At 37.5% G+C, this 14,068-nt stretch overlaps 2 protein-coding genes across 4 annotated transcripts; both read left to right on the top strand.

Moving 5' to 3' along the window:
* The first annotated feature begins 799 nt into the window (after nt 1-799).
* On the top strand, nt 800-6,167 carry LOC103987663 (uncharacterized). 2 transcript variants are annotated; one of them, XM_009406024.3, is made up of 5 exons: nt 800-1,021; nt 2,210-2,988; nt 4,635-5,044; nt 5,670-5,739; nt 5,836-6,167. In XM_009406024.3, the coding sequence occupies exons 2-5, from the start codon at nt 2,327-2,329 to the stop codon at nt 5,897-5,899; spliced, it is 1,206 nt and encodes a 401-aa protein (XP_009404299.2). In that variant the 5' UTR covers nt 800-1,021; nt 2,210-2,326; the 3' UTR covers nt 5,900-6,167. The 2 variants fall into 2 exon arrangements, with proteins under 2 accessions (XP_009404299.2, XP_064968510.1); XM_065112438.1 differs by having other exon boundaries at nt 817-1,021; nt 2,194-2,988.
* Nucleotides 6,168-6,956: 789 nt separating this feature from the next.
* LOC135614749 (protein FAR1-RELATED SEQUENCE 11-like) lies at nt 6,957-13,506 on the top strand. Of its 2 annotated transcripts, none has more exons than XM_065112437.1 (4): nt 6,957-7,095; nt 10,714-11,696; nt 11,765-12,208; nt 12,644-13,506. In XM_065112437.1, the coding sequence occupies exons 2-4, from the start codon at nt 10,740-10,742 to the stop codon at nt 13,259-13,261; spliced, it is 2,019 nt and encodes a 672-aa protein (XP_064968509.1). In that variant the 5' UTR covers nt 6,957-7,095; nt 10,714-10,739; the 3' UTR covers nt 13,262-13,506. The 2 variants fall into 2 exon arrangements, with proteins under 2 accessions (XP_064968509.1, XP_064968508.1); XM_065112436.1 differs by having other exon boundaries at nt 6,962-7,095; nt 10,683-11,696.
* Nucleotides 13,507-14,068: the final 562 nt, after the last annotated feature.

Genomic DNA, 14,068 nt, shown 5'->3' with positions numbered 1-14,068 from the left:
AATGTCCACGTGATTAAGGCCATGAGTAATCTTAACTTTTACTTAAAAAAAAAAGTAAAAACTTAATATGAGTATTCAAGCTAAACTAATTCATCGAAGAGATATATATTTTGGTTTAATTAATCAATTTTGATTGAATTAAATTATTTTTAATTTAAAAAATTATCATCGATCGAGTTTGTTGTCTTAAGCTCTTAACCAGTTCAAAATTGATCCAAATGCCCAATTTGATCTAATTTCAATGCTATAATTTCATAAATAATATAGGTCTAATTTTGCACATCCCAATCGAATCCTTCCACAATGGGATGATTTATCTTAAATAGCTCGATTTTTTTTAATTTTACTTTTTTTAATTTATAGTCATATTATTTTTAGTCTTGTTATGTTATTAATTCTTTTTCGTGTGCTATTTTAGTTCCTTTAAACAATTAATTTCCATGGCTTCCTTAGCCGGCCGATACAGACGGCGCAGGTTCCAGCCGTTAATCCTCCGTCATGTACCGGGAGAATCACGGCCGTTCATATTTAAACCCAACCATCTCAGGATCTCTACAGCTGTCACGTCCACGAGGATCTTTCCCTCCCGTCTTCTTCCACCGTGAGTCAACGCGAGGATCCTACCCACACGCGGAAACTTCCCGGCCATAGTTTTATCCCCAAAATACTCCTCATATCATCCGATCATTTACAATCAAATCAATCGAACGGTCTCCACGTAAGGGTAATTTAGGAATTTAACTCCAATGGGAATTTGGTGTCGGTATTTAGTTCCCTTCTCCGGTCAGGAGTTCGCCGCGTTCTTCCGCAACCTGATCGAGGTCGTCGTCTGGTCCAGGGAAAATCGCCGCCGCCGTGCCTCATGATGGATTCATCTTCTTCCTCCCCTTTGCTGATCGCCGCTTTCCTGATTTGCAATCTGAATAGCCTCGCTGTCCAGCCTTCCGATCTCCCTTTTTTGGTACCGTCGACGCCGTGGTTTCGAGAACTGTGGATCGGAGTCTCGAAATAGCGGGAGAAGGTAATACGTTAATTGTTGCTCACAAAGGTTGTTCTTTTTTTTTGACATTCTTCTTCTTTTTTGAGCCTTCTCGTTGGGTTTCTTGGGATGATTTGTGGAAATTGCTCTTTCACCTGTTTGGTTCTTTTATTATATGTTTACTAGGAGTCAGTGAGCTGTATATATATATATATATATATATATATATATATATATATATATATATATATATATATATATATATATATATATATATATATATATATATATATATATAAAGGAGAAACAGGTTTTAGGCATGTTGATGAATTCAAATAGCTGAAGTTGTGAAATTGCTTAAACTTAACAAGGTTGATATGTTAAGTAGTTGAAGAACATAATATTTCAAACTTGTTTTAATTTTTTTCTGATTCTGAGGATATAAATTAGTGCAGTTGTGAATTTTCAAAGTTACATGACTCCCAGATTATTTACCTGATTATTTATGATCTCACTTTTTCTCAAGATCTTAGACTTTCTTATCTGTAGCTTTATAACTGAGTTGTTAGATTTTTCTTCTGTGACAAATATCAAGCAGAATAAGGTGCATGAGGTGGCCCACCGTGACCTATCAGTTCAACTGCCTCAGTTTTATTTATGTGAATTTTCATCTGCTTTTTTGTTTTCTTCTAGTGATTTCATTATCAGTCAAGCCAACTAGATCTCGAAACCTCCTTGCCCATTCATGTTTTTTCTACTTTTAGTTTGTACTAATGATTATAATGGCCAGTGAAGTGTTTCTTCTACTTTCAAGATTTAGTGATTGCTTTATTATGTACTTGCCTTTACATTAAAGGCTCTGAATGATTATAATGATCTAGTGATTGCTTTATTATATGCTTGCCTTTATATTAGTGATTGATTTATTTTTTACTTGCCTTTACATCAAAGATTCTGAATGATTTAGCGATTGCTTTATTATCTGCTTTTTTGTTTTCTTCTAGTGATTTCATTATCAGTGCAGCCAACTAGATCTGGAAACCTCTTTGTGTCGGTCTTCCTTTCCAGCTCACACTTTTGAACTTCAGGGATTACGTCCATTCATGTTTTTTCTACTTTCAGTTTGTGCTAATGATTATAATGGCCAGTGAAGTGTTTCTTCTACTTTCAAGATTTAGTGATTGCTTTATTATGTACATGCCTTTACATTAAAGGCTCTGAATGAAACAGGTTTGTGTAGAAATTGGTGCAATCTTCTTAAGTTCAATCATCTTGGTGAAAAGAGTTGAAGAAGGTGTTGATTGTTCTCATATTTTCAATATTGAGAACCCAATTTTTAAGTCCAGGATGCAGCGGCCTAAGATTCAAAATTCTGGTTGGGCTGCTTTTGGTCGCAAGCATCAAGGGAAAGAAGGCACGCTTCCTACAGACACTGTGGATCCCTTCCCATCCATCTCAGACTCGAGTTCTTCCTTTGCTACAAAAAATTTGATGACTAACAATTTTCCACCATTGAAGTCCTTTTCTTCAGTAGTTCATCCCCCTCTGGATGTCCCACCACTTGGGACTAGCTGCATGATCAGGACAGTAAATAATAATCCGTGCAGGAAGCATGTTGATTGTCAGGCTACTACTGAAACTAATAGAGGTTCTGCCATAAAGTTGCTAAAAGATGTCCATACTTGGGCTGACCAACAGCTGATTGAAGGTGTTTTATCGGCTGTAGATTATGATGTAGGCCAAGCATCTGTTCTTCTTAAAGCCATGGTTTCACCTGATACCAAAATCAAGGAAGCTAGTCTTGCTAACCCAAGTTCTTCGATAACAATGGATCGGTGCGGAGAGAATAATAAAATTGTCCAGCAAGGCACTTCATTAGAAAATAAAATTTCAGGTAGCGCACATAAAGCGTTAATATCAACCAAATTGTTATCTGTACCTGCTGAACCTGAGTGGGAAGAAGATGATGTCTACTTGAGTCACCGGAAAGATGCAATAAAGAAGATAAGGTATGCTGTTTTATACAGAATTTATTTGGGTCTTTTGGTTAACTTGTTTTTTTTTTTGGTTGTCACATGTTAATTTATAAGGAGGAACAAGTGGATACAAGAGCACAAATGCCATCAGAAGATTTTCAGATGATACTGATTACAGAAACTTCCCACTGATAAAATCCATTAGGGTTTTCTAAATCAACAATAAGAAGATGAGTTATGCAGCATTAAACATGAATCGAGGGGTTGTGGTTAGGAACTAAAATCACTGTCGACTTGCAACTTATGATTTTCTTTATTGGATAATTTGTTGTATAGGTGAATCAATTTGATCTCTGGACTCTTGTATGTTTCTATGAACAATCTTAATCACCATATGATGTAAGATCAGAGATAAAATTCAAATTCATTATTTCTCCTAATAGTTAATACCATCCAATATGCATTTCCAAATACCTCTAAAACATATTTCTTAGTCTTGGTGCTTTCATGCTTTATATGGTCCATGAAATCAAGGTTTAGGTATAAGCATGACTATGTAGATAAAGACAGACGAGTGTATGTCTAGCATGCCAAACATGGCCAAGTTTAGCTTTAGATTTGATGCATAAATTAAATGGAAAGATCAGTATCTGTCGTAAAATTGTCAACTACAAGTATCAAGGAGATAAAGATAGTCAGGAACAGGAGAATAGCATATGTTCTGATTGTTGTCAGATATGCTTATAACTATTCATTCTTCCTTCTTTTATATCAAGAGGTTGCAAGTCATGAACTTTCGTATCGTGCACTTCATTTACTTTTTCTAAGATATGCCATTTTGTTGTTGTTTCCTACCAGAAAGCATTAGTTGTTTTACACTGTGACCTGTTGAGTATCTTTGCTTAAAATAAGACCTAAAATGCCGTTTTTCAAAAGAAAGAAAAACAATTAAAATGCCCAGCAGAAGTGTGGCCCCACAAGTTAGTACAAAGGAAAATTTATTACATGACTACGTGAATTATCCCTTCTAAACCTGTTAGCTTTATACTAGGCTCTGATTCTTTCCTATGTAGAGCTGCATTATACACTTTATGATTCAGTTTATAGAATGCAATAGTTTAGTTATGATATCAGAAGAACCTCAAATCTGTTTTAATGTGTTTGAAAGATTCTGTGGTGTCTCAGACAATAATTTGGGCAAAGAAATGATGACGAAGTTGTCCAGTATGTTAGTGACTGCAAAACAATTACACATCAAAATCCATAGAGAATGGTACACTCAAGTTGAAGAACTAAAAGATAAAGCCTTGCCAGTGGAAACATTTAGAATTGTTCATTATAAGAAGCCTAAACAATAAGCTTGAATGCAAAAGGACAATGATTTAATTATAAGGTGGGAATTGGCACAGAACCACCTATTGAGCCCAATGGCATTCATGAAATTCCATTAGTTTATTCGACGTGAACCTTTTTTATTGAAAGACTATTTGCTCCTTAAATGTTTCTTGATTATGTAATTTGTTTTATTTTTTGCTTTCTTACTGATTTGTGATGCTACTGGATATACATATCATGTTGTCTTAGGAAAATTGTCATCATAACAGTGGTGTTCTCATTAGCTCTGTGTATGCTTAAGAAGTTCACATATTTCTATTTAGGCTTTTTTTTTTGTGCAACAGGGCAGCATCTCGGCATTCACGGGCTGCTAGTAATGCCTTTTTCAGGGGTGACCATTTTTCTGCACATCAGCTTTCTGTAAAAGCTCAAGATGAGTGGATGGCAGCTGAAAAGTTGAACAATAAGGCAGCAGACGAAATTTTACATATTAGAAATAGCAATAATGACTTATGGAAGATAGACTTACATGGTCTGCATGCACCTGAAGCTGTTAGGGCACTGATGAACCATCTTCATATGATAGAGTCTGGGATCTTGATGAATCGTGTAGCTTCTTCTGATGGATTAGCAAAACCAGAAGCTGGTATGGTATCCTCTCCATCATCTGAATCAGTTAAAGACTTTCAAGCAGATTCTATGACCAGGAAGGCATTACCTCGGCAAAGGCAGACAGTATTGCATGTTATCACGGGTAAATAGGTTAACATGCACTAACTTATGCTTAATAGTAGCTGCTGTAAGCTAAATTGCATACTAGGATTATGTCATTGGTAGCATAACATCGACGGGTGCTTTTAGTAATCAGCATGAATCACTAATCCTCTTGTTTGGTCCCCGGTGCTGATGAACTCAGGTTAGGTATGGCCATAGCTGTCATTGTAGGTAGTTTTATACTTGCACGGACACGTGCTATTCTTATCATCAATCTATCCACATTTTTCTAGGAGCTTGTAAATAATGAAACATGAGTTTTCAAGTTTTTGCAATTTAAAACATATGTTAGGTATATATCGATGGTTCAAGTCATCTTGCTGTGTGGTGGACCTTATACTTGATGTTTGGTATATACTAATGTGCTATACGTTGCTAATCAATTTACATGAAGGAAGCATGACTTCAAAGAAATCATGCATAAGCTGATTCTTGAGCATCAATTAAAAATGATTCAGTTGGATGTTCGTAGAGACCATAGCTCTTGTGATTTAGATCTCATCAAACATTTCTACTAGTTCTAAAATTTTTCTATTTTCACTTACCTGTAGTCTTCTCAAGACATGATCTGGAAATGCTTGATCTAATGATTCATTTTCTTACAGGGATGGGCAACCATAGCAGAGGGCAAGCATCACTTCCTTCGGCAGTCAAAAGCTTTCTTATTGAAAAGGGGTAAAAATTATTAGAACCCATCTTAGCTTAGCTGTATGATCTTCGAGAACTTTCTTGTTTCCGTTATCACCTTTGATCTCCATTAACATCCTGCAGATACCGTTTCGACGAGGTAAGACCTGGTGTAGTTGCTGTCCGTCTGAAATTTCGCCACAAGTGAGGGTGGGACCCTACAAATCATCTGTGGATACATGGCTTCTGAATCCTCATCTGCTACTTCTCAAATCAGTCTTCGAGTACTTGCCATCCTTCTTTCCTTCTCCAGTAGTCAACCATAGAAGCTTCAAGAGTGTCAATTTAGCCACCCAACTGATAGATGCGTGAATGCTTGATGATTCCTCTGTGGCACACTTCAGATTAGGTGTATATTGTGCCACACACACTGTCATCATCCTTTTGGAATTTACAATGATGCAAGTCATGCTTAATGTGTTGTGATTTGTCGCAATTCACCAGCACACGATGCAGTCTGGTTTCTTTAAGAAAGAACAAAGATTCAATATAAGAGGCTTCCATCAACATTGAATTTTTATAAAAAGAAACAAAACGAAATTGAAAATTCATTTTATGATTCCCAAGTTACCTGCATTTTGCTTCATTAGATATGATGTTTCTTCAACACAAAGTATCACGTTTTGACTTATTGAGGTGTCATTGACTTGTTTTGTATCAATGTATATAATCTTATCTTACCTTTTCCCCGAAATAAAGAGGATATTACGAAGGTGGGAGTGCTAATTTCTAACGGCAGGGAAGTCTTGTCCTATTAATAGACGTATCGAGCGAATGCAACATACACGGAGATGGACATTGATCCGACGCTACCCGACCCGTGGTCTGGTCCGATTAGACCGGGATTTGTTTGAACCCGTGCTGCCAAAGATCGGCGCGTGAATCCGACCCAGGATAGATCAAATTATGGGTTTTAGTTAACGATATTAACCCTTCGATTTAAATCCAACGGTGGAAGAAGGTTCCCTGACCCGAAGAAAACTAGTTTGTGTTCCATGTACTCTCAAGTTCCGGCCCCCCCTCTTACGTCTACCTTTCCCTTCTTTGCGTCACCGACGGCCGGAGACCGACCTCTTCCGTGACTCCATCAGCCGACGGCGCTCGCCACCCTTCCGTCCCTTCGGGGATTGGAAGTCCGTCTTCACCGGCGGCGGGAGTGCCACAGACACCGCCTCCTACTCCCTGATCAAAGGCGCGCTGTCGAAGGCCGATTCGGCCCGCGATCGGGCACTTTCTTCTCCTCCCTCAATAACTGAATGCCTGCGTGCCGCCGCATCCACCTTCTTCTTGGTCGTATTGGGAGGAGAAAGTGAAGGGATTGATCTTGATCTTCCAATATTCAAGGTTCTTCCTCGCCCCTTTTTCCTTTCAGGATAGATATGGTGTGTGGCGCGCCCCGCCCTAAGGTTACAGTTCTTGGTGAAAAATGGGTAGAATTGAAGATACAATAATTGATTTCTCATTATAAGATGTGCATGAACTGCTATGTAACTGGTCGTTTCGAGATCTGTTTGTGTATCTGCTTGATTGGTGTTGGGATAGCTTCTAATCTTGAGACATGGGTTTGTTCTCGTTAATGTAATTGGGCGCAAGCTCTATCCTCCGGATCCCATATCGTTAGTTGCCCTAAAGCCTTTGCTGGGATTTTATGGTTTCTCCTCAAGCTTGACCTGTAAGTCGATGATAAACTACACTCAGCAGATATCCATGTAGCTGGGTCACATTGGATCAAGCAATCTCTGGGCGATAATTGGATCAGGCATGGATTTTAGTATTGGATTTACCAAGCATTGCATTCAATGTGGATCAAACCCAATCATATCTAGGTTCTATCCTTTTGCAGGCCTAAGAATGGTGATTGAAGCCCATTGAAGTTAAATAAATAATTATATGTTTTTTAAGCATGCTAATTTTATGTATCACACACATAACAGAAAGATTGAATTTGTTAAAAGTTTTTGGGATTTTAAAAGCTTGATGAAGTCGCAATAAATACGATTGATTTATGTGATTGTATTTGCAGAATTATTTTTATTTCAAAAAAGGAAGGATTTCACTGGTGTTGTGAATACTGATTTGTTTTTTTTTTTAAACAATTAATGCTGCATAACTAATTCTGTTTATTTGGATGAGAGTTTTATTCTTCTTCATTATGTGAATTATAGAAGGAACTCCATATTTTTCTTATGTCTCGCTCAGTGATTTTGTTAAATGAATTCTAGTAGTAGTTGTTATGTTCTTTCGGTGTTTATGTTAGTAACTCTATGATCCACTGCATTGTTTCAGTGTGCTTAAATATCATTCTTCTTCTTTTGGAAAACACTGTAGGATATGTGGATGAATTCTATAAATTAATTTGCTGTATTCTTTAATGAAAGGTAAGAACACACTGTCAATAGCTTGAAATGATTTTGAACAGATGGCCGAAAAGAATGAGTTATGTATTAGCAAGGTAAAAAGTAGGAGTGTCTAGTTGTTCTACTTGTTTCCGATATTGTTTGATGAAAAATGACCTTATTACCACTCTGGTGAAAACCTTTTGTACCAATTGCTTGTAGAATGCTACAACTAGGTGACTTTAGTTGATTGAATGTTTGCTTTGGAATATGATTTTATTTTCAGGAGCTATGTTGTTAGTGTTAGTTTACAAGTTGCATGGGGTCCCTGTCGAGTGCCTCGTTTTGTATTTTATTTTTTAATTAGTTTTCTACATTTGAAAATGCTTTCTGATTTGAAGATTCAGTCATCCTAGGTTTCTTTGGTTTTTTTGGATCTTAAACAGTTTGCAAAAATTGATGCTTCTGCTTGGAAAGTGTGGTGTCTAAATTTCACTTTCGGTTGCTATATTGCTATCAGAAAAATACAGTTTGTGCTTAGATCATATTTGTATCTAGCTACAAAATTCATCTATAAATCTTATTCAGTTCACATGCACTTAATCAACCTGTTGTTAGAGAGCATCTTTTTGCCATTTGTACACTTATTGGAGCTTGCCTTAACTTGATCTTCAAAGTCTGGAATTTATGGTACTATCAGCCGCTGAGCACGATTGAAGGTTCAGTTTTTTATGAGAGTTTGCTCTAAAACACATCTTCCAAATTATTTTTAGCTTAGTTTATAAACCAGGATATTGAAGATATTGTGCTTCCAAAACCATGCCAAAACGAGGTTTCTTGTTCTTCTGCTCGAGGAACAATGGATGGGATCTATAATGCTGAGACTGCATTCATGATGTTATACTTGTTAGTCATTAACTTATTTACTCATTGTTTTATTAATTATTATACATAAATAAATTAATCGGAAGCCATATAACCTATACAATCTATACAACCTCATATAAACTCATGGCTGATTAGTTAGAGAATCATATAAACTCATGGCTGATATAGCATAGAGATCTACAAAGTTCAAAGGGGTTTGGACTTTGGATTGAGTGAGAATCATGGAGGGATGGTGATGATGTAAAGTGATTGCCAATAAACAACAAAAATCAATTCAGATAGCCAAAACATTCTCGGTCATTGGATGAAGAAATAAAGACCAATATGTTAGATCCGAGATAAAGTGAATCTTTATTATGGTAGTGAAGATCTTTTTCCCCCATTGTGGGAGCCAGCTTAAAGCTTTACCAAAGCATCAAGTTTCTTGAGCGAAACCCAAACTAATTGTTGAAAAGTAAAGTGACACTGTTTATAATTTTACATGTTGATGAGACCATATCTAATTCCATATTGGTTAGAGAACCGGATAGCCAGGGTCAATCCTCTCCTTGAAGTGCCTTTTGGGGTTTACCCTAAAGATAAAATCATGCATGGCTTAGCCCAGAGTGGACAATACCCTGTGGGTCACTAAGTCTGAATTAGTGATGGCTTGGTGATGGACCTCATCATATGATGGTTTAGGCAAGTCTAAGTCCTGTGGCTTTCCAACCATGAGGCTATAATAATACCACTGGTTAGAGAGTTGGAGAGCGAAAGCCTCAAAAGAGCTAAGGTCACTCCTTCCTCAATGTGCCTTTTGGGATCCCATCAAAAAGACAAAGCCATGTGGGGCTCACCTTAGAGGAATAATACCTCATGGGTCACTAAAACCGGCCCACTGATGACCTAATGATGGACTTCAGTATATGCATCTTGCAATCAAATGCTTTAAGTTAAACTATTGAAGAGTACTTTTGGCAGTGGATACTGGTGGTTAGATGATTATTTCATCTTGAAAATGCGAGAAAAAACATATTATTCAAGAGGAAATAATGACTTTCTTTCCTTATCTTTGAAATTCAATTAACTACATTGCTGAAGTGCATTACATGGCTACAGAAACAAAGTTTATGAAATTTTTTTTTTGGGGTCATAGGCAATCATATGTAAACATGAGTAACCAATTTTACAAGTTCCATTAGCTAACTTGTGTCACATAATTTTTGTTTCAAAGAAGCTGTACATCCTAATTATTTGGGATGCTTACATGGACTGGGGATCTATCACTAGTTGAACCAAGAGCTTTTAGATAGTATGTTAATCATTATATGCAAATCCTGTAGTTGGTAATCATTATATGCTAGCTTCATGATTGTGTGTGGATCACTTTCATGTTGTATTTGTAGCTTAATCCTACTCATCTTTTGATGTCATATTGGTATATTCTTCTACATAGGATTCCTAGTATCTTGAATCCGATATGACAATATAATCATCGTTCTTTTTTGTTTTTGTCAGCTCCTGAGATAATTGAACTGAAGAGGCTTGTAATGTAAACTCATAGAAATAGAACATAGTCCAATGTATTGAATGATGTTTTGCACTTTGCAATTGATTTGATGACCTTATGTATTTGAATAATTTGTTTATCTTTAGGGATTTACATCTGTCATTTTCCTTTATATCATCAAGGCTTTTATTTGGTGTTTTATTTGTTGTCATATTCAGGGTATTCTTCCAATCAATTGTTCTGATGCAGAAATAATATCTGAAGAAGATAGAGCCATGTTAAATGTTTATGATGATCCATCAGAACAAAGGTCTTTGTCTCTGGACGACACTAGCAGCACAGGGGAATCCCAAGAGGACACAAGGCTTTCACTGGAAACTTCTAATGATGTCATTCCCTATATTGGTCAAAGGTTTGAAACCCATGATGCTGCATATGAGTTCTATAGTGAGTTTGCAAAGCGATGTGGCTTCTCTATTCGTCGTCATCGAACCGAGGGGAAAGATGGGATTGGAAAGGGACTAACAAGGCGGTATTTTGTCTGCCATCGTGCTGGCAATACTCCTGTAAAGGCAACTACTGATACCAAGCAGCAGAGGAACCGTAAATCTTCTCGATGTGGATGTCAAGCATACATGCGCATCAGCAAAAGCATGGATATGGGTGTTTCTGAATGGCGAGTCACAGGTTTTGAAAGCCACCACAACCATGAATTGTTAGAACCAAATCAAGTGCGGTTTCTTCCTGCCTATCGAACTATCTCCGATGCTGATAAAATCCGCATCCAGATGTTTGCAAAGAGTGGCATTTCAGTGCAGCAAATGATGAGGCTCATGGAGCTGGAAAGGTGTGTCGAACCAGGCTATTTGCCTTTCACAGAAAAGGATGTAAGGAACCTTCTTCAGTCCTTTAGAAAGGTAAAGGAGGATGAGGAGAGTATTGATCTCCTCAGAATGTGCAAGAGTATTAAGGCGAAAGAGCCCAACTTTAAGTATGATTTCACAACAAATTCAAATAAAGGGCTTGAGAATATTGCTTGGTCATATGCCTCATCAGTCCAGTCATATGAGATTTTTGGTGATGCAGTTGTATTTGACACAACCCATCGTTTGACTGCCTTTGACACGCCACTTGGAATTTGGGTTGGCATGAACAATTACGGAATGCCATGCTTCTTTGGTTGTGTGCTTTTGCAAGAAGAGAATGTTCAGTCCTTCACATGGGCATTAAAGGTAAAGCCACTAAGAAGCCCCCATTTTCATTTCTCTATATATATGCTTATTGTTGTGGTTTATGCCAGGTGTTTTTGAACTTCATGAATGGAAAAGCTCCACGAACAATTTTAACTGACCAAAATATGTGTCTCAAAGAAGCAATAGCTATCGAAATGCCAAACACAAAACATGCCCTATGCATTTGGTTAATTGTGGTGAAGTTCCCGTCATGGTTCAATGCAGTTCTTGGGGAGCGGTACAGTGAGTGGAAGGTTGAGTTCTACAAGCTTTATAACTTGGAAAATATAGATGATTTTGAGCTTGGATGGAGGGATATGGTCAACTCCTTTGGACTCCATGCCAATAGACATATTGTAAACCTGTTTGCTCTTCGAACGCAGTGGGCATTGCCATACCTGAGGAGTCATTTTCTTGCAGGATTGACTCTAAAAGGTGTGTCAAAAGCAATAAATTCTTTCATTCAGCGGTTCTTGAGTGCACAGACGCGTCTTACTCATTTCATCGAACAAGTATGCCCTTTTTTATCCATTAAGTATAGTTTACACACGTGGAAATTTAATTTTGAATGTGATTAGTCTGCCAAACTTGTTGATTACATGTGGAAATTTAATTTTGAATGTAATTTAATCATTGTACGTGATTAAAAGTCTGCCAAATTATAGTTTACACTTGGAATTAGTCTGCCTATTTTTATCCATTAATTGAACTTGTAGTTTACACATGTGAAAATTTAATTTTGTATGGGATTAGTCTGCCAAACATGTAGGTTACGTGCGGGCCATGATCAAACGAGCCAGATATAATATAATTTATCTACTTGAAGACTTGCATCACATTTAAATTTTCCATATTAATGAGGAATCACTGAGCCTTAGTGAGTCAAATCGTTGTATGTGATTAAAAATCTTTTATTAGGGAAAAAAATGACATTTCTCTCTACACAGGTGGCTGTGGCTGTTGACTTCAGAGACCAAATGGGGGAGCAGCAGACCATGCAACAGAACTTACAGAACATCTGTTTCAAAACAGGTGCTCCTATGGAAGCTCATGCAGCCTCATTCCTCACTCCATATGCTTTTGGTAAGCTACAAGATGAGCTTGTCTTGGCGGCACACTATGCCTCCTTTCCGATGGGAGGTCTTTTTCTTGTTAGACACCACACAAAGATGGATGGTGGACGGAAAGTGATATGGATGCCACAGGAAGAGTTGCTCTCGTGCAGTTGTCGTATGTTCGAATTTTCGGGGATCCTCTGTCGACATACTCTCAGAGTTCTCTCAACACTAAACTGCTTTCAGATTCCGGAACGCTATCTGCCCATCCGATGGCGCCGAATCAGCACAGTAGTGCCTTCAAACCTAGCTTATGGAGCTGCCTCGTGTGAGCAAGCTGAACGGGTACAGGCACTGCAAGCTATGGCCTCATCTCTGGTATCAGAGGCTGCCAAGTCCAAGGAAAGGATGGATATTGCAACCAGGGAGATATCATTTCTCCTATCCCGCATAAAGGAACAACCACTTTCCTTGAATGCTTCAAGAAACTGTATTCATAGGAGTCGGTAGATTTACTTTGCTGGGGATAGCATTATTGACAGAAAAGAGATTATTGCTGATTGAGAGAAGAAATTGAGTTTTTTTGTTGTCATGGCTACATGGAGTCAATGGTATCTGATGAGCATAATTATGATCATTTGTGCACAACGTGTAATCAGCATTGCTGTCGAGTGGAAGAACACAAGGTCTGTTTTCTATCTTCGATCCTTCACATCTGGAAGATGAAATCCAATGTATTATTTATCTACAGCTATTTCTGCACACATGCAAAATCAAGATTGCTTGGCTTCTCTAACTTAAAAACACTTTTCCCACATTCCAGATGCTTAATTGGCACGTGCTTGATCCCACCCTATGCACAAGTCACGTGATGCGGTCTTATACACGTGAGGACTCGTTTTAAGAACAGATATTTCTATCAATAATTCTCTTTTTATTATTTATAATCTCATCTTAAATTTTTTTAATAATTTTAAAATACTCGTTAATGCTCTCATCTTTCTCTTCTTATTCTTCTTCTAGTATTTTTGGTTGGTCGAGTGATCACTATCATCGCATGAGTCACAATAATGGTCGCCTCTATCATGGTTGTAATGGTTGTCACGATAATAATCGTGTGCTTGTTCTATTTGTTGTTCATCGTTTTGAATGACTTTGACACTTTTCTCCATGGAGGACTCAACATTATTGGTAGGATCCACCTTCTTCCTGCCTTCTTCTCGAACAACAAAGGAGTATGGAGCATAGTAACGAGTGACATCAATAGCGAACGGAGATGCAATAAGCTACATCTAGTTATACCTATAGTGAGCATCG

The sequence above is a fragment of the Musa acuminata genome, chromosome BXJ2-6, assembly GCF_036884655.1.
Source record: "Musa acuminata AAA Group cultivar baxijiao chromosome BXJ2-6, Cavendish_Baxijiao_AAA, whole genome shotgun sequence".
NCBI lineage: Eukaryota > Viridiplantae > Streptophyta > Magnoliopsida > Zingiberales > Musaceae > Musa > Musa acuminata.
The sequence above is the reverse complement of the archived record's forward strand: the minus strand, read 5'-3'. Positions and strand labels throughout refer to the sequence as shown.